The sequence below is a fragment of the Schistocerca gregaria genome, chromosome 1, assembly GCF_023897955.1.
Source record: "Schistocerca gregaria isolate iqSchGreg1 chromosome 1, iqSchGreg1.2, whole genome shotgun sequence".
Lineage (NCBI taxonomy): Eukaryota > Metazoa > Arthropoda > Insecta > Orthoptera > Acrididae > Schistocerca > Schistocerca gregaria.
The window spans coordinates 825,274,731-825,296,582 of NC_064920.1; the positions used below are offsets into that span (position 1 = coordinate 825,274,731).

Sequence of the window (21,852 nt, forward strand, 5' to 3'; positions counted from 1 at the left end):
CTGGTTGATTTTTTGGAGCAGGGATGCACAATAAATTCTGTTCAATACGTCACAACCCTCAAAAAACGTAAAGCACGTCTTCAGCAAGTTTGCCCAACAAAATCAATGGCAGATGTTCATCTTTTGCATCACAATGCAAGACCACACACCAGTCGTCACACCTCTGACGAGATTGTCAAAATTGGATGGGAAGTTTTGCCTCATCCCCCATACAGCCCTGACCTGGCACCATCAGACTTCCATCTGTTCGGGCCACTAAAAGAAGCTCATCGTGGGATTCATTTTGAAGATGAGGAGACCGTCAAAACATCCGTGCGTCAATGGCTTAGGAAGCAGAGCTGTGATTTTTACCGTGCTGGGATACATGCCCTTGTTCAAAGATGGATCAAAACTGTAGAGATGGGCGGAGATTACATTGAAAAATGACAAAATAATCCTCAATGTTGTGGTTTTCAACCTATGTAATTGCATTTAAATTTCCTGACAATTAAACGTAGAAAAAAAATAGGAGGCATTACTTTTTGACTGACCCTCGTATTACTAAGCTACCTGCCTTTGTGCAATATTTTATGTTGCCATTCGTAATATCAATAACGTACGCATTACACTAAAATATTAACAATAGGGACGTTATATACACATCATGAGATGTTGAATGAATAGCCCTGTAAATTGATTTGTATAACATACAAGTAAACTGAAATAATTTTATGTCGTAAAGCAACATATACATTGAATGGCACTGAAAAATTGTCACTGTGACCATAAGTAGGAGAGAGAAACTCTGTAAGGTGGCAGAATAAATGAAAGATTCGTACCTTACATGAGAGCTATATACATCGCAACGAGAAGGTGAATATGACACCTAATGTAATTCAGCAGTTATGAGTAAATTTGCCTATCAGTATGTAATACAAAAAGGGATGACAATCACCGCTAATTAACATACTGTTCCTATATAATGCATGTCTTGGAGCAGCAGGTGCAACAAGCAGTGTGAGGCGATTTAGTTTGAAAGCCAGAGGGACAAAGGCAGAAGAGAAGGCACACCACAGGAGTTACCACAGAAACCACTTAAAGGGGTGGCAGGTGGAAAGTCAACGACCCAACGAGGTGACTCTGGCAGGAGAAATGCATGTAGCGGCACGTCTACAGAGGGACAGAAAAAAAGCTTTAGAAAGCTGCATTTCAGAATTCCAAAGGGATATGAACAAAACCAGTGACGCATTCGGATCACATGTGACACATGTGAAGGTCAATGTACTTTAGACGTCTAGAATGGGCACAAAACGTCCGATTGGCCGAAACGCACTAGTATAAAAAAACACTGGAGTTTCGACGCAGTTTAATAGAAGGAACATTGCGATTGGTAGAGAGAGTTTCCAAAAAATAAGAGGAACGCTCCTATAGGTCGAAAAAGGCCATGAACGTGAAGAACGAATGAACCCAAGAGGGAGAGGCAGTTCGGCCATGAGTAAGACAAGAGAGAATTTTTCAGGGACTCTTCTCTGAACTAAAGTTAAGTGCAGAATGGAGCATTAATTGTTCTTGTGAGAACTGAGAGGGCACTGTAACATGCAGCCTGCTCCAACCATGTGCGTGCATATCGCCACCTACAAAGACGAGGGCTGAGTACATGTTTTCTGGCGTAACAAGAAACATAGGGAAAGTTTCTGCTGGAAAGTTCAGCAAAGGTTTGATTAGTTTTATAAGAATTTCAGAAGAAGAGAGCAGCCTAGCAGACGGCAGCTCGTCGCAGCTTAAGGTAAATACCGCATGCACATGCATAAACTTTGTTGGTTCACCAGCTTGCGTCCACTATAAACTCAAGTGGCTTTGGGTTGTCTTTCGCTCAGTTTGTCACATAACTAACCATCCACCGTAGACTTGATTGTCATCCTAAATAGTAATGAACTATGAACCGGAATCGGAAGATTATCGTAGTACTGACCAACATGACAATGTATGTGCAGGAACAATTTTGTAAAAAAACTTCTAATTAAACTCTAATATTGTTCTGTTTAGGATTAATATTCTTTCTGAGAGTTAATATTTAATATTGTTGTATTTAGGATTATTTCACTGTTTGATATCGGCGAGATGCGTTATCCTGACAATTGTTTTTATGTTGTCAAATTGAAAACTGCGTAAAGCATGTATTTTTTGTGCTAAAATTGCGACATTGAACATGTCATTTCAACTTACACAGTTGTTCTCAATCCTAGAATAAGTACCCACGTTACAACTCTTGAGAAGGCTGGACTCGGTTGTAGGCAGGCATGTTAGTTTGTGGAATGATTGGTGAAACTGTCACGTAAGGTGTAAAAAAACTTCTGCCAGTTGCATAGTCTTGGACTTTGCAATATTTTCAGCTCTCTTTTGACTTGAAGGAATTCTGATAATTGCTAGGTCTTGGGACATGGAAATATTCCAACTGCAGTTGGAATCATAAATATTTTGAGCATTGCTGGACTTGGAAAAATGTTCGACTGTCACCAGACTTTGACTTATTTCTGTCAGACGTCGATCTAAGAGTTGCATGTATGTTTTATATAGATATAGAGAACAACTAATAGTAACACAGAACGTAGCGGACTGTGGCTATAACACAGGAGACAATAACAGAGAGACACAAAGAGACAACGACAACGAGCTAGGCTGAAAGAGTGAGAGAGAAAGGGCGACTGGGAGTGGATGGGTATGAGCGACTTAACAGCGATGTGCTGCTGGATGTGAGTGAGTTATGCTTAGGGGAGCTTGAGGGAGTCTGAGGTGCGTTGCATGCTGAAAAAACCTCGAGTATGTTCGCATGCTAAAATTTTTGGAAACGTTCTTGAAGGTACAGTGGAAGCTAGAATGAGACAGCCAAAACCCCACTTTTCAGAGTCTTTTAAATAAACAGTAATACATTCGGATTTATTGTGCTTCGTAAGGAGAGATTTCCCTCTTGTTTGCAAGTCTTCTAACTGCAGTAGATTCTCAAGAGAGCAACTCACAGCAGCAAATAAAAAAATGGAAACAATGAAAAAGAAACAAATCAATGCAAAAAGAAAAAAGGGCACGGTTATTTCTGTGACAAATCTCTCAATGTCTCTAACCAACGCATGTCAACAAGAAGTTAATCTATAACCATCTTTTATACCTGGTATGTTCACAGGCAACGAGTTTTAGCTCGGATACAGTGCTGGACTTCCAATCGACAGTTCGCGGTATGCTGTGTCGAAGCCCACTCACCTCTAGAACGTCCTCCGGGGAGACCCCAGCGATGTCGCCCTCGAAGAGCCCCGCAGCAAGGATGGGGTCCGGGGAGCCGTCGTCCAGTGGCGGCTGCAGCAGCGCTGTAACACGACACAACATAGCACATCGCGCTACTGGCTCCAAACTCCAAGGGCGGCACAGGCAGCGAGGTAGCACCAAGCCAGGAGTATACCATGCCATTTCGAAATGTTCTAGGCAAACTTAATGAAATAAATTATGTCACCAACTGCAAAAAAATTCTTTTGATGGGAGGTGACCTTTCAAGCTTACGTGTTTGACGTACCACTCTCAAATAACACTGAAATGTCTGTAAATACACACTTGAATTATCACAGATGTATAATTTTGAAACATCACAATTTACATCTGCAACCTGCAAATCAGAGAGCAAGGAATGCTAAAATTTGTTTCCTCCGATGTACAACGGAGTATGAAAAGGAAAAATACTTATATGACTGTGTGTTCTTCTAAAGTGGCTGAAGTACCGGCACGCACCTTCGGCAGAGGTGGCAGACAGCGCGAACTCCTCGTCAGAGATGGGTTCCCCTGGCTCGTCTACTTCCTGCAACACACACAACAGGCGCACCGATCAACATGTCTGCTCACAGGTGACGGGCCCTGGCTAGAGTGGCGCTCTACCACAACTATGGTTCGGTATTTTTGGTAGAGAACATAGACGATGTAGTAAATGGTAGGATTAATGGTAGTATTGCTAGCATTGCCAGAGAAAGAAACGTAAGTGAATGTATGAGAGAGAAACTTGATCGTGTAACTTCTCCACTTTTATATAACCAAACCAATTACTTTTGATGTAAGTGCAAAACATTAAAACACCTGTATAATCATTATTGTTTTTTCATCACGATTAAAGGCAAAAGTTTTCTCTAATTATTTATAAGTGTGAGAGCTATTTGTGAATAACAGAAACACGTTTTATATGAGCTTGACGAAGTACCGAAGCGATTTTTGATATTTTTTCGTTGTGTGTTTATTTTAAATTTTACCTTTTTTTCTTTGTGGCAGTTATGTTTTCTAGCCCTATATGATACACCTCTATTGATTTTTTTTAAATTTTTTATACAACATCCCTTTTTTTCACGTTACGAATGAACTCTTTTCGAATAAAACCTGAATTAAACATTGAAACTTTCATTCTTTCTATAAATACTCTTTGTTTTAAGTAACAGACAGGACGCTAATTGGGTAGTAGCCTGCAGTAGTTTTACAATGGTATTCCTGGCCAATCCTGGATGTCTGTTTTATTTCCTTTCCCAGCTGTCCTTCCAGTGGCCGCAACATCATCTTAATCTTGCTTAGGAAGTAACGTAATGAACCAATGTTTGCGAATTGTATCATCTGTGTCGTGAATGTTTTAACTGTTCCTATGTTATTATAGAACGTCCGCGCATTTGCCAAGACAGGCATGGTAGGCCTAAAGAGTGCAACCGGGATACCAGTTCACCAGAGAAACTGCGGGAGGAACCAGACTACGTCAGTTTCAGCTCTGTGCTTCACGTCTATTGTACGTGGTGTGCTACACAACAAGCATAGAGCGCAATAAGTGTCAAAACCCTGATTCCAAGTTCTTACAAAAATATTCTAGTGAAACAACCTCAACAACATTTTTTTACACTACTGGCCATTAAAATTGCTACACCAAGAAGAAATGCAGATGATAACCAGGAATTCATTGAAAAAATATATTATACTAGAACTGACATATGATTACATTTTCAAGCAGTTTGGGTGCTTAGATCGTGAGAAATCATTTTCGAACATTTTCTGTATCCAGAAAGACCCGTACAGGACCTGCAACATGCGGTCGTGCATTATTCTGCTGAAATGTAGGATCGAATGAAGGGTAGAGACACGGGCGTAATACATCTGAAATGTAACGTCCTCTGTTCAAAGTGCCGTCAATGCGAACAAAAGGTGACCGAGACGTGTAACCAATGGCACCCATACCATCACGCCCGGTGATACGCCAGTATGGCGATGACGAATACACGCTTCCAATGTGCGTTCACCGCGATGTCGCCAAACACGGATGCGACCATCATGATGCTGTAAACAGAAATAAATTACGTTTCGCCATTCGTGCACCCAGATTCGTCGTTGAGTACACCATCGCAGGTGCTCCTGTCTGTGATGCAGCGTCAAGGGTAACCGCAGCCATTGTCTCCGAGCTGATAGTCCATGCTACTGCAAACATCGTCGAACTCTTCGTGCAGATGGTTGTTGTCTGCGGGACCCATCTGTTGACTCAGGGATCGAGACATGGCTGCACGATCTGTTACAGCCATGCGGATAAGATGCCTGTCATCTCGACTGCAAGTGATATGAGGCTGTTGGGATCCAGCACGGCGTTCCGTATTACCCTCCTGAACCCACCGATTCCATATTCTGCTAACAGTCATTGGATCTCGACCAACGCGAGCAGCAATGTCGCGATACGATAAACCGCAATCGCGATAGGCTACAATCCGACCTTTATCAAAGTCGGAAACGTGATGGTACGCATTTCTCCTCCTTACTCGAGGCATCACAACAACGTTTCACCGGGCAATGCCGGTCAACTGCTGTTTGTGTATGAGAAATCGGTTGGATACTTTTCTCATGTCAGCACGTTGTAGGTGTCGCCACTGGCGCCAACATTGTGTGAATGCTCTGAAAAGCTAACCATTTGCATATCACAGCATCTTCTCCCTGTCGGTTAAATTTCACGTCTGTAGCACGTGATCTTCGTGGTGTAGCAATTTTAATGGCCAGTAGTGTATATTCAGAATATTCAGAACCCCTGCGGGACTTAGCGAATGCTGCAAGCAGTCGTGCAGTGATGCTAAAGGATAAGGGGGCTACTAGCACGTGACAGATTCAGAGCTTCGTCAGACCGGAAGCGTGTCTAGATGACCGAGACGGTTAAGCTGACCGTTCTAGGGAAGCAGAGCAGCTGGGCTTGAAGCCCGGTCCGGCAAAAATTTTCAGCCTTCACCATTGATTCATTTCAGTGCTTCTAGACGGCCGAATGTCCTAATTTCTCTTAATAGTTTGTTCTATATGGCCGCTGTAGCACCAGTGGTATCTGTTCTGTTGGACATGTCAAATGTGTTAATATCTAAGGAGAAACAGACAATTTACAAGGTAACGACAGCGGAAACCGCTGGGCTAATGATACCAGGATGTATGAGGTAGTGAGGTATTGGAATCTTTGAGACGGGGACTGCAGAAATGTGAGTCCTCTATAAGACCGGAAACAATAATTCAAATTTAAAGTGAGTTTGATGAAGAAGATAAGAACTCTACGTGTCGTGCAGAGTAAGTAGAGAAACAGAATAGATTTATGTGGGCTTTCGGTGTCTTCAGTATAGCACCTCGTGGTGCGTGAATGCTGGATTACTTAGGGCGATACTTTTTAGCAACAAGCTGCCTGGCAGGAAGGTGTGGAGGCCGGTGCGACTGACCTGGTCGGGAACGCCGAGCGGCAGGTCGAAGGCGGCGGCTGTGGCGGCGGCGGCCAACAGGGAGAGCGCCAGCCACGGGCACGGCAGCGGCCTGCAACACAGGGGCGCCGGTTATCGTCAAGACAACCGGTTTTAGGTTATACCTTGTAATGGTACTCCAATTACGTAACCATTACGGCACCTCAACTCAACCTCTCGATACCAGCAATACTCTACTGTGTTTCTGTAAAGTAGTTGACGTATTTCTGAGACAACATTCAGATTTGATTTCATTAATGTGGAGGTATTTTGATACATCGATATGTTTATATTGCAATGATATTATTCTTATGTGTATTCTTTCTTTTGCAACTATGATCTTTGTCGTACTTGTAACTCTTGATTTTTGGGCGCATAAGCGATTATTAGTTAGTTAGAGTGTTAGAGAGTCGGACCTTGAGAAAGTCAAGTCTTGGACGTCATGTTGGAAAGACGCATATTGTAGTTAGCTTATAAAATGTGAGGAAGATGTTTTCAAGTATGTTTTGTATTGCGAAGTGATGTTTTGTGTGTTACGTGATATTGCAACAAAATAAAAAGGAAGCGTAACTTAAATTCAGAGTGCTGATTACTTTTTTACATCACCATTGGCCTGCAAAAGTGTAATCTTCAAGAATGGTTTGTGAATCACATCTATAAAACTTTTGATCGCAGAATAAAACGTAGTCCTCTTTGCATCCGAGCTTGGAATCATCACCACCTAGATTTTCGACGATTCAGCCATGATTTTACAACGAGACCAGCGTAGGAAACACGAAAAGATGAGTGCCTAGTTTATTCATTATTACATGAATCACTATTAACTGTGCTCTAATGACACCTGCCACATAATAACTTTTTTGTTACCCGAAAATGCAGTATTTAGCAGCGTGAGCAACACCACAAACATTATTAAATTTTGACCTTTGTTGTGGTAGGGTTGTTAGAACCTGTTTCTTCATCTCCAGTTTAACCTGACTCTTAAAACCGCTCAAAATAACCAGTATCATAAATAAGCAATTTCCGGTTTGTTACTGCTATTATTTCCATTAATAGACGTAGAAATCGAACAATAACCGAAAATTTCTAAGACTTCCTCAGTCATATGCATTATAAGTTTAATGACACATCGAATCAAAATGTCAAATAAAATAGTTAAATTTAAAAAAAGCTTAGTCCACACACTGTTCGTTGTCTTTCTCGACAAGTAATCGGGGCTTGAATGCTGTAATAAATCCAGCAGTATTCTCCTCGCGACTCAAATTTTTTGAAATTCTGCTCAAAAATCGATTCTTATAATACCGGAATGAAATGATCGAATAGCATTGATGACCGCGACTCCCCAGCTCGGAAAGTAAGCCACCGAGTTGCAAGTGTTTTCACTTGCCCCTACAGTGGAAGACTTGCGCATCCATGATGAGAAAATGACTATGAGGACAATACAGCTGCCAATCTCTGAGCGGAGAAAATCTCCGACCCAGCCAGGATCCCATTCGAGTCCGCTGCGTGGCAGCCAGATGCAATCACCACTCACCTTAATGGCATTAAGGAGAGTCACTGCTAAAGAATGAAAACTGACGCTAGAGAACTCTACTTTTAGTGTTGTGCATTTCCAAGGACTGCAAATAGACAAACCTAGACACAGGCAGCACATCAGATACTTTCTATTTTTTTTATAAACAATAAATGAATCCTTATGTTTTCAACTAATATTGTTACCTTATTTCCTTACACTTTTATCACTTCCTAGAAAAGGAAGACAAATAAGAAGCTTTTATGCACAACTTCTACAGTTTTGTTTTCTTTAATTATTTTGAATTTAAAGAAAGTTTTATAGTCAAATTATTAACTTCCTTTTTAACATGAATTTGAATACAATTCATTTTTTGATGATAAAATTCAGAATGCTCTTTCAAAAATATAAGTGAACGCTTTAGATAGTAATCAAAATAGATCGTTTATCTGAAACAATTATGTGGAAACAGTTAAAATTTGAGTAATGAATTAATCCAGTGGCCCATATTTTCTGTCCAGTATATCATAAGCACTCGTCCTATAATGAGCTGATTTGTAAATCAGCTGCTTTCATCATAAGCAATATCATTCAAATACGAAACCAATCATTAAGAAGCCATAGAACATCTTAAACGACAAATAATTAATATCGAGTAATACAGAGCGGTTAACATTGCAAGATCACAGCTTAAGCTAAGCACGAGATAAGCCATTGCAAATGTGAAATGCTGGTTCATTAATAACTGGTGTAACTGGTAGAATGTTGAATGCAAGCATGCAAACTAGCGTGCATTGTGTTGAAGAAGTGACAGATATCAATTTGTAAGATGGAGTTCCATGACTGTTGCACTTCGCGGCTCAGTACAGGGACAGTTAAGAGCTGTTTGTGGGCAACGCTGGAGTTGTCCCATACGTGCTCAACTAAAGGCAGCTCCGTGATCGAACATGCCAAACCAGCATGTCGACACTGTGTGTAGGATGTTGGGTTACAACAGTGGCATGGGTACGAGCGTTATCCTGTTGGAAATTACTCCTTGGTATGCTTTTCATGAATGGCAGCACAACAGGTCGAATCAACAAACAGACGTACAAATTTGTAGTCACGGTGTATAAGACAACCACGAGAATGCTCCTGTAGTCATACGATATCGCACCATAGACAATAACTCCAGGTATATGTCCAGTGTATCTAGCACACATACAGTTTGATTGCAGTCCGTCAAGAGGCCTCCTTCTAACCAATATATGGCCATCAACGCACCGAGGCAGAACCAGTTCTCATCAGCAAACACAACGGACCTCTCCACCCTGGGTTCCAATGAGCTCTCGCTTGACACCATTTAAGTCTGAAGTGTTAGTGGTTTGGGGTCAATGGAACGCACGCTACGAGACCTCTGGCTCGGAGCTGGCCTTGAAGTAACCGATTTGTAACAGTTCGTTGTGTCACTCAAATTACTGCTCCAGATGCAGTGTGATGCTCCAGAAGCAGACACCAAACACTATGGTCTTCCCTGCCGGTAGTGTCGCGTGGCCATCCAGAGCCCAGCCTTCCTGCGACTGTACAATGTCGTGACTACCGGTGCCAGCAACCGTGTACAGAAGTTACGTTGCTGCCAAGTCTTTCTGCAATATCTCAGAAGGAACATCCAGCTTCTTGTAGCGCTATTACACGATCTCGTTCAAACTCAGTGACGTGTTGACGGGGCATCTTTGTTGTCTTAAAAGGATTCTTGACTGGCACTAACTCACCATAGGCAATCTCAAAAGTAAGTAATGTTCACGACCGTTACAGCATGTATTTATAGCAAACTTGGTGTGCATCCTCACAATGGCGCTACTATCGCTACCCTTATGAGACAGGGGCGAATTCTGAATAGACATCATCTTTCAGATGTAGAACCGCACCTACTAACGTTTGTTTGTATAGCAGAACTCCATCTTGCTGCTGTGAATTATTCCGTCAGTGTATAAATAAGACTGTTTTAAATGAAACTAAACAAATAAAGAAAAATCCGGTTATTCAGAACTAAAATGTCGATGTCGGTATTAACCGGCCGGTTTTTTCCAATCCGTACAGTGACAGGGCTCGCATCATCACGGCGCACTGAGGGCGCACTCCACTCCCGCTGGGTGGCGTCCACAGAGGGCTCCCGCTTAGCCGGATTAAGGGGACACAGTCGCGAGGGAACTCCCTTAAGGAATCAATGCCAAAACGAGCAAACGTCAGGTACACTTTCTGAAGTAACTAATGGAGATAAAGACCTGAAACTTTTACAGTGTACAGCTGAAACATCATTCTCAAATCACATAAAAATGGTTAATGTATTTTATATATTTCAAGAGTAATAATTTTTTTGTTCTATAAGACAAAAAATTAAAACTTTTCTAAACACATCAGAGCTTGTAAATCTGTTCTTTTTATCACTACTGGTCTATTTTTTATCTAATTAATCATCGTTGTATTAACAAGAGATACTGTAAGTCTGATGTCTGTAGCAGTCATAAGTTTTTGAGAAAAGTGTACCAGAAGGTCAAAAAATGTAGTTTTGAGAAAAATGGTAGGGCTATTAAAGTTTTACATGCAAGAAAGTAATGTACAATGTCATACAGACACACTTTTAAAACATTCCAAGGCTATACTGTGGCTCCGCTTCTTGATCTTTATCTTCTTTTCTTTGATCTTCTGACTATCCTGGCCTCATTGGTAGCATTTCCTGCAGAAATATCAGCATAACGGATACGGTCCATGTCAATCTTTTTCAGTCCCTTTTCAGTATTGATACCATCCTTTGTTCCCAAGAGTCTTAATACATCAGTCTTCTTTGACACACCAGCATTGAAGCACATCACTGCATCATGAACACCAAATTTTAGTGTTTCTTTTCTAACGAAAACAGTTTTTGGTAGCCTTGTCCAAATGACAGAATTCAAACTTTCATTTGGGTTTTGAGTTTTTCCATGGAGACACTTTTTCAAGAGCTCTTGTTGGCTAAGGTCTCTGAAAATGGGTTTCACAGCTAGCAGGATTTTTTCTGAAATTGAATGTTTGTGCTTATAGCTGGAAGATGCAGCTGGGTTGTTGAATTTACACCAGCTGTCAGGTCCCCATGGGCAAAGGTTATGTTGTGGTTCCCCATCTGTTGAAATTTTGTGAAAGAATATAGCCCATATGGCTCTCCTCATTGCTTCTACATTGTTGCAGTTATTTCTAATGGCCATACCATAATAAGTCTGGATCCTGTCTATTTCAGCCTTTGTCAGGCCCTCTTTACCACCTAACTTTTTTTTCCTTACATATCTTTAGAAGTCGTGATCCCATTCTTTTCTGTACATGTCATATACATTCCAGTTTATTAATTTTGACTCTAGGCCCATAAGGTTTATCTTCTACCACTTTCTGATAAGCCTTACTGTCCCCGTCCCCAAGAGAGTCTGTATAGAGGATACCTCTTGAATGCAAAGACCTTTTGAAAATGTTAGCAACACCAGCCACTTCATTGCCTCCACTATAACCATCATAGACCTTTTTGCACACATGTTGTATAGTGGGATTTTTGCTACAGATGTCACAGAACTTAGTAATAATCTTTTGTATCCAGAACCTTCCCAGTATCAAAAGAAGTTGCTGACACAATGCCATTTAGGGATGTATGCACACGTTTCTGCCAACTGCCATCAAAACCAGCAGAAATTTGCCTTGGGTCAGATTTCGTATCATTCAACTGAACTGCTTCTTTGACTGCTTTCAACATTGTAGATTCACTTACCTCAGCTACAACTGCACCAATAGTCTTGTTGTAAACATCAAACTTTCTTGGAGGTGGAGGAATGTTCATCACTGCACAAAGAACAGCACCTGCACTTCGCCCTTTGCCAATAGATCTAAGTTCATACACTGATCTTATATTGTTTTCATACCAGATGCTTCTTGTTACGTGGGATGACATTGTATTGACAGTACAGCTACATTCCAAACAAGTCAAAAATAAATTACAAACAATTCCCTTGGTTTTCACCGCATCTTCGTGCAAAGCAACGTTTCCACCACAGTTTTTCCAATTTGTGTGTTTTTCGATAAGTTCACGTAATAACCTCATGGAGATCAGAATGTTTGTGTCAGTTACAACGGAAACATTGTTCATACTACATACTGCATTGTCACGCATTTGAGGGGCACTTGGAAAACCGGCAGCCTTGAAGCACTGACACTCGCACTGACTTCACTTTCAATATTATTTTCTGCCCTCTGTTCAGAACTAGCAGTTTCGCGGTTTATTTTTACATATTTATTTCCACGAAACTTAGGCTTATATCCAAACTTCCTTATTCTACCCATTGTGTTATAACGTTTCTGTGAAACGTTATACATTACATTTGTATCACCAAAACGTAAACAACTAGGATGAAGAAACTGACAAACGATAGTCGACATTACAGACAGGCTGGCAAACATCAGAATACACTTCTCTCTTGCAACCCAAATAAAGAGTATTTATATCCGTGGAACATAAATGATTGTTGTATTATAGTCAAATGCTGACTACTGCGCAAGACACAGCAAAAATGGACGTGGCGCTAGTTTCCATGCTTCACGAACAAATTAATAACTCCGAATCTAATAATCAGATTTGTATGAAACAAACGGCATTTTGTAGCCAAAACATTGGAGCATAGATTAAAACTTTTAAAAAAATCGATTTTTTTAGTCTGTTCGCGACTGTGCCGCTTAATGCGGACCTGAGATTTCTCGCATAATCCACAACACGAATGGTTTTGCCGGAAACTACTATCATATGACGACATCTCTTTTTTCTCAACGCATACTAGTCGTATAGGAATGATTGTGTAAGGTTTTTTAACCGGCTTCTAAGATTGCATACCGATTTCGCGTTTGAGGTTAATTTTAACATTTGCGATCACTATGAACAAGTCGCAGGGACAAAAATTTCAAAGAGTGAGATTCTTACAGATCTCGTCTTTGCTCACAGATAATAATTGTATGTAGCCTTTTCAAGGGTAACTAAATCAGCTAACAATTTTTATTCATTGAAGAAAATTAAAAACAAACAGAACACGAAGATTACATTCTTACGTCACATATCGTTTACACTGAGGTACTGTAATTCTCTGTAGACAATTTTGTTCAAAATTATATGCATAGAACTGCATACACAAGTATGTGTCAGAGATTAATGATTATTATTTTTTCACTTCATTCGGTTTGTTTTAAAATGTTTGCTTTTCATTTCCACAACTACTCTTATCCCAAGACGACACTTATTCCACACACTCCCATTATTCACAACTATAAATGTGTGAAAGGTTCGCATAGGTCCCCTGGTTTGCTATGTTATCCAAACATGCTACATGCCACATTAGAAAGGCCACTCCTTTAACGGAAGGCTGGCTGTACTGGACACGTGGGCTTTTTTTAAATTACATTTCTTTCTTAACATTTTACTGGAACATTTTTCACACTAAACAGTACTATGATCATTGATTTAAGAAGTTATAAGACTCAGTGTCATAAGAATATACGTTCATTTACTTTTAACATTTTTCCATAGTTGAATTTGAACGTTTAAATCTTTGTCGGGTTGTGTCGGACATGAGATTGTAATGCGTTGTAGTATTCACCAAATAGTTTTTGTGACTAACATAAAGGTAGCAGGAAGCGGGAAGTGAGCTCCCTACAACAGTTCCTGTACTGAGGTGTCGTGCTCGCAGCCGGGGATCTACAAATTCTCCTTCCAGCCTGCCTGCTCCTATCCCTGCCGCAACCATTAAAGCAGCTCAGCCTGCCTCAACAGAGAAACAGGAGCGCATGTCTACTGGAGCACGGGTGTTAAAGCGGACCGACTGCGGTTTAAGCAAGCCTGGCAAGCTTTACGGGATCCATTCAGCCTGTTGTACATGATAACAGTTGCGTTATCAATCCAACATGACTAGCCAGGTATATGTTTGCGTAGGTGGTTTCACTGCAGCTCATTTTTTCATAACGATGGGAGCAGCAAAATGAAGAAACCTAATTTAAATGTGATTGGGCAGAAATTAAGAATTCGGAATATACAGGGTGAGGCAGCTAAGTCATAACACCCCTTTTATCTCCCCAACGATAACAGATACAAAGATTATGTTTAGACAGTGAATTGCTGGGACAGGGGATACTTGAATACATCACATTTCATGTTTGTGCTATTTTTTATTAACACTCCACGGTTGCTAATGCTGCCCCTGTCGAAGCCAATGTGGGTACTCTATTGACCCGTAATGCATATTATGCAAATTCACATAACCGTGGTTGGTGAAAATCGGTTCTTCAGTAAAAAGTACCCGTTGGAAAAACGTTGGATCATACGGTAGGCGCTACAGAACGAACCGGCAAAATTCCTGGCGCCGTTCGAAGTCCACACCGAAGAGTACTTGATGTAATGAGAGGTGAAATGGGTGAAATCATGCCGGTGCAATATGCTTAGAACACTTCTCTGACTTATACCACATTCCGAGGTGATACGTCGCGACAAAACAGTAGCGTCGTTATGTGCCAACGCTAGAACGCTCTCTTCATGTACCTCGCCAGTTGCAGTTTTCTGCCTTGTCCTCTGTATGGCGTTCCATGATCCCGATTCAAGTAGTTTCTTGCAAATACGTGCAAGAAGCTGGCGCGTAGGACGCTCACGATCAGGATACAGCTCTCCATATCGCTTTATTGCTCTAACAGCATTTCTTCTGTTTTCACAATACACTAGAAGCACAACTAACTTTTCTTCGTTGGTGTACATGTCTGTTCCAAGAAACTGTGACGGTAATGCGATGTCTCATTACCCCAGCAGCATATTTATACCCTTCTCTCCAGCTACCTCATGCGTGACCTTGCGGCGTTATCGAGAAGCAGGAAAACAACGTCTTCCCAGTTAAGTTCCTCAGTAGTCAACAGGAAAGGTCGCACTGGACAACGCCACTTCGAAGGACGAATACGATACGCATAAAAATCATCCCATCTACACATTCACGCTGCTGCGGAGCTGGAATGACGTGGTTGCGTAGAAGACACTCATAGCGGTTACCAGCAACGTTACAGATAACAGGACCAGAAGCAACTGTCTCTTCGAGAAAATATGGCCCTCTGATAAATGATGCCGTAAACGCACCCCACACAGTGACCTTTTCAGCATGAGGTGGTACTGATTGATTTGCGTGTGAATTTTTCGTCGCCCATTTTCGACAACTCTGTGTCCTGTCCACAAGATCTTCCACGGCCAATCATTGTCCACTTCCATGCGAGCAAGAAATTCTAAAGCAAAGGTCTCCCTTGCTGGCAGGTCAACAGGAAGCAGCTCGTACACATGGGTAATTTTGAAAGGTCAGCAAAGAAGGATGTTTCGTAGGATTTTAGGCGCCGCGCTCACGGGTACGTCCAATGTTCGGACCATTCTCCACGCACTACACGTTTGCGCACTCCTGCATTGCTGTGGCCACTGCTTCTACTGACGTCGAATCAATTCGTTTCCTCCGTCTACCAGGTTGCACACCAAAAGAACCCGTCTTTTCGAATTTCCGAATTATTTTCACCAAACCCACGGCAGTCATCGGACCAACGCCTTTTTTCAAAGCCTTCAGTGTCCGGAACTTCTGCAGAGCGACGTGTGCAGAGACATCATTCTTGTAATACAGCTTTACAAGCAGAGGGCGATCCTCCATTGAGACAGTCATGGTGAACGTCGCAGACACGAAAGGAGGAAAAGCCGCGTACCCGGCGTGTTTATACCGACTTCAGTGGGTCGTGTGCGTGACAGTGGTTGCAATTTACGTATTCTGACACAAACGTTTTCCTCCTTCTCGGATAATATTCCGTTGCAATTTGACGTCGCTATGACCGGTGGTGATATTTGTAAAGCGTTTTGAAACTTTAACTTTAATTATAATCACGCTGTGTATTTAAATGAGCCTCGTCTTGTGGTACTCGGGTAAAGAAAGACTTTTAATCAACTTCCGAATTCTACTCATAACACATCAGCGGAAGCGAACAAAATAAACAGCGTGTGACGAGCAGGTAAACAACACTCCTTTAGCCTGCTTGGGCTGAACGTAGCTCGGCTTGGACGAGAGTGAAGCAGCCTGCACGTTCAGCTGGTATCTTGCTGCAGCTTGCCTGCCTGGCTAACAGGCAAGCATGGCCAGTTTAAAGGCGTAATGTGAACACCTCTGGCTTATAAGCTGCAACTCTCTAGTCACAGGGCAGCATTATACTAAATTATAAATAACGTTGACAACTTGATGAGAAACAGTTAACACTCATTCAGTAAAAGAATGTACACAGTAAATAAGCAACTTTAGTTTGATAACAGGGCGTCGTGGTGAAGTAAGAGTTCTGAACTGGCCTAACACAACTCAGTGAAAGACGACTGCCTAATATAACAGAAGTGCCAGTAATTTAATTCGCGCTCAATTCATAGCTACACACTGCGACATCCCGCATCGACTGCGACAATGGAACGTTACTTGTTGATAAACGCTGGTAACTCGTTCATAACAGGAACTGCGCGAACGAAGTGGTGAGGCCGCCTAAATTTGCCGTCGGCTGAAGAATGTTCGTTCATCTGTGAATTGTTTGGTGGATGAAGGAAGTCCCTGGTATTAGCACGTCTGTGGTGTCACACTGACGTAACTACTGAATAATAGATCGGACTGTTTCATTGTTATTTACGCTTTCCCATTGTTCTTACTATTGTTAGATATTTTCGCAGCTTTCAGTGTAGAGAATAATGTCACTTTTATCTAAGGGTATAATAAAAATGCAATATTACATACTATCAAGCAAAACACAATACTCCAAAGCTAAGTATAAGAACTGGAAATTCCCTAGAAACAGATGACTTTGTTGGCACTCCGAAACATACATTTCTTTTGATTCAAAATCGCGTTACAGATCTCGTTCCTCCACAGTTCACACATCAATGGTGTGATAGGAGCCGACTATAGGAGCCGAGTTTAGAAATGACTCTAGTCCAATATTTATCGCGTCAGATATCACCCAGTCTCCCCCAACTTACGATCTAATAGACGGAAATTGACACTATATTTCAAACCACATGTTTTAAGCTGTCTTTCGGAAAATGAGGGTCCAGTTGTTTCTGTTTCTGATTTTCAATCACTTTTTCTCCTGACGACGGATCGTCCTCGTTTTCCGAAGAGTCAGACCATCGGTATAGTCAAACGGATTTTGTCCTGCATACTCTAATAACAGATGAACACATTTACACAATTGGTCCCTCGGTCGCTTCAGCTTCGCTCTCTTCGTCTGCTGAATACGCCTTGTTTACTACATCCGCTTGATTTAGTTACTCAAATCCAGGTTCACAGACACCACTATTTATCCAATCGCGGACTATATCGTCACCTGCGATTCTGCTACCAAATATTTGTGTTCCATACCAATATATTTGCTCGTATTCTAACAGAATACTTAATGTTTTGTTTTTATCTGTTTTAAAAACTGGCACACAATGCAAGGGTAACTCGCAAGCTGGATAATCCACAACCTGAAGTTTCTTGTACCTTTCAGTCGGGATCGCTATGTAACTTCATTTTAAGCGAGGGCTGCTCTAATGACACTGTAACCACACCCTCCCAAACTCTCGCTCCTACAACGCTTCCTGACAAACGGAAAAAACTGCCGTTGTACATCTGGCAGGGATCAAACACTTATCTTTAGACAATTACTAACATCAGAATAGTGTTATAGCTATAATTACATTTCCTATGAGATATTTTCAAAGCAAATTACAGCTGTAACTTTATATTGCACCACAATATTACTTTTAGAACCGGGCCGGAGTGTGTGCAAAGGATGCAGATCTTTCGAGATTGAACCACATCTGCAGGGCAACATAGATTTAGAATAGCAATAGAACCAGCCGTTTGGTGTAGACACGATGTACACACATCAAAAAAAGTTTTGCATCACATCGGTTCCGAGAGTTCCGGAACCTGTACAGAAAACTGGAATAGAGATCAGCATAAACATCATTTCAGCCCTTTTTATTGCTCACGAAAACCACACTAAAATCCCTGGGCTAGCAGGACAGAGCGAATGCGGTTATATTTGTGCAAAGGGGCCAAAATAAGTTACTGTCATTTGCACTCAACATATAAATTTTATTTGTTGATAAGCACAATCACATAAACAAGAATCAAAACTGACGAGGTTTTAACGAAAGACTTCCTTTGATTTAATTTAGATCGGCTGAAGGCCACTTAGAAAATCCAAGGCACAAGGCCTAAGCAAGGAATTGAGGTACAGGAGTTCTTCAGGATGTTTCACTTCTTTAGAAAAAATTTTTTATCTTCAATATTAATAGGCTGAAAGCCTTAGCTTAAATTTTTTCGATAGAACTCGGCTGAAGGCCACATATTAATCAAGAACAGTGTTACGGCTTAAGGCCAAGACAAAGATTTTCAGTGTTTAATCTAAATAGGTTGAAAACTTGGATGAAGGCCGCATATCAACAAAACAATTTAACGGCTTAAGGCCTAGGAAGAAGAGCTTTCAATTTGAAAAGGCTGAAGGCCTTATCTTAAAATATTTCGTGTAAAACACGGCTGAAGGCCTCATACAAAAGAATAACAATCTTATGATTAAGGGCAAGACAACGATTTTGTATTTTGAATTTTAGAGAGTTTAAAACTCGGCTGAAGGTCACACATGATGTAGAAAACAAATTTGCAGCTTAAGGCCTAAGAAGAAAAGCCTTGCAGTTTTCATAAGCTAACACTCGGCTGAAGGTCACACAGAGAAATCAAGACTAAAAAGGCAATCAGTATGTAAAACACAAGGAGCGGCGCTCAGAATGTTTCAAGGGTCGGACTGGGAAGGTAACAATAACGCACATTTAGGTGAGACAGACAGCCAGACCGACAACCTCTTAATCGGCAGACAACTCAACAAAAAGCCAGCAGACGAACCAACCAACAAGATCAGTTCTGCTCCACCCGACCAGCAAAACGACAACAAGATGTCAATAGCACAACTTCTGGATACTGGTGCCCAATCCATGCAAGTCAGAAAAAACGCCCAAAACTACTAACAACACCTCAGCTGTCGAACTACACGCCTTGCTGGACAACATCAACATGACGAGGAAAATACACTGCCAAAAACTACGTCAACGACCAGGGCAGTTCACCGGAACGCAAACGGCCACAAGGCAGAAGATACCGCTGGTACACTTCATTAATGAAGGAATGCATTAAATTAAGTTAAACATCACATAGGAAGACGGCTGCAATTCTAGCCAACTTCAATGCACACACATTGTTGCTCGCGGGAATCTCCCAGAAAGTGACAACCAGGATCAAACGAAGAGATGTGACAGCAATTGGGGCTTGATAGTAGGTTAAGTGAGCACTCAACTTAAGTGTTCAGGATCGGTGGGCGACGAACTTCGTAACCCTCCCAAGAAGCGCCTCCAACTCCAACTGCACCAACCGACCAACTGCCTCACACACGGTTAAAGACCAAATACACGTCGGCCGATGAGACGACCGACCGTACGACCAACCAACGGTCGTTCCTGCTCCAGTGTCCTTCCGTCGGACAGTGCATGTGTGTCCCCATCAGTCGGCAAGTACTGTCTGTCAGTACCTCACTGGCGCTCTGTCCCCGACACTGCTCCATGTTCGACTGCACTTCTGGTCCGTCTCCAACTGACTTCTAGACACACGACGACCCGGAAAAACTATCGGTCGCTTCAGAGATGGTACGACAGTGCACTTATCGATAAGTGCTCCTGTTGCCACTCATGGGCAAGTAAGGCAGAAGTTAGTGACGCCAGTAAATGGAATAAGAAAACGAGGTGGCAGTGCCATAGAAGAAGACGACAAACAATAAATGGCATGAACACGAGCCGTGCACAGCTCACACACATTGCATGTTATACCACCAAACAGCAAAGGTCTTCAAAGGTGGTGGTCCAGATTGCTGTACACACCGCTACCTCTAATACCCAGTAGCACGTCCTCTTGCATTGATGCATGCATTCATGGCATACTATCCACAGGTTCATCAAGGCACTGTTGATCCAGATTGTCCCCACTCCTCAATGGCGATTCGGTGCAGATCCCTCAGAGTGGTTGGTCGGTCATATGGTCCATAAACAGCCCTTTTCAATCTATCCCAGGCATGTTCGATTGTGTTCATGTCTAAAGAACATGCTGGCCACTCTAGTCGAGCGATGTCGTTATCCTGAAAGAAGTCATTCACAAGATGTGCACGATGGGGGCTCGAATTGTCGTCCATGAAGACGAATCCTTCGCCAATATGCTGCCGATATGGTTGCACTATCGGTCAGCGGATGGCATTCACGTATCATACAGCTGTTACGGCGACTTCCACGACCACCAGCGGCGTATGGCGCCCCCACATAATGCCATCCCAAAACAGGAGGGGACCTCTACCTTTCTGCAATCGCTGGGCAGTGTCTCTAAGGCGTTCAGTCAGGCCGAGTTGCCTCCAAACACGTCTCCGACAATTGTCTAGTTGAAGGCATATGCGGCACTCATCGGTGAAGAGAACGTGATTCCAATCCTGAGCAGTCCATTCGGCATGTTGTTGGGCTCATCTGTACCGCGCTGAATGGTCTCGTCGTGGAAAAGATGGACCTCGCTATGGACGTCGGGAATGAAGTTGCGCATCATGCAGCCTATTACGCACAGTTTGAGTCCTAACACGACATCCTGTGGCTGCACGAAAAGCGTTATTCAATATGGTGGCGTTGTTGTCAGGGTTCCTCCGAGCCATAATCCGTAGGTAGCGGTCGTCCACAGAAGTAGTAGCCCTTGGGCAGCCTGAGCAGGGCATGTCATCGACAGTGCCTGTCTGTCTATATCTCCTCCATGTCCGAACAACATCGCTTTGGTTCACTCCGTGACACTTGGATAGTACCCTTGTTGAGATCTGTTCCTGGCACAAAGTAACAATGTGGTCGCGATCGAACCGCAGTATTGACCGTCTAGGCATGGTTGAACTACAGACAACACGAACCGTGTACCTCCTTCCTGGTGAAATGACTGGAACTGATCGGCTGTCGCACCCCCTCCGTCTAATAGGCGCTGCTCATGCATGGTTGTTTATATATCTTGGGGCGCGTTTAGTGACATCTCTGAACAGTCAAAGGGACTGTGCCTGTGATACAATATCTACAATCAACGTCTATCTTCAGGAGTTCTGGGAATCGGGGTGATGCAAAACTTATTTTGATGTATGCAAAAGGGTCACTAAAAAAAGTTTCCATCTGAGAGTGTTGCTTCAGCATGTATGTGTCATAGCACGACTCCTATGCGAGTATATAAGTACCAATATATAGGCAAAGGATTAGTGCAGCATTCGTCTCTTCCGCCGTGTGAGCCGTAAATTTGGAAATATAAACTATAGCGACGTTGTTATCAAATGTGTCTGTATGTGGCTGGCGAACGACAGACACCGGTAGACATCCATCGGAGAAAACACAGGAGAATAAGTGAGGACACAATTTTCCATTTATGTTAAAACACCATAATTCACCATTATTAAATCTGTTAAGTGTTAGCCGGCCGGAGCGGC

The 21,852-nt window shown here is 42.2% G+C and overlaps 1 protein-coding gene across 1 annotated transcript in view; it reads right to left on the reverse strand.

Moving 5' to 3' along the window:
• LOC126271634 (hatching enzyme 1.2-like) overlaps positions 1–21,852 on the reverse strand; it is a 126,000-nt gene that overhangs the window by 88,119 nt on the left and 16,029 nt on the right. The window contains exons 2-4 of the mRNA XM_049974168.1: positions 6,720–6,810; positions 3,754–3,820; positions 3,235–3,338 (exon numbers count right to left, since the gene is read on the reverse strand). Coding sequence (XP_049830125.1) covers positions 3,235–3,338; positions 3,754–3,820; positions 6,720–6,810 — 262 coding nt within the window. The remainder of the gene's footprint in view (positions 1–3,234; positions 3,339–3,753; positions 3,821–6,719; positions 6,811–21,852) is intronic.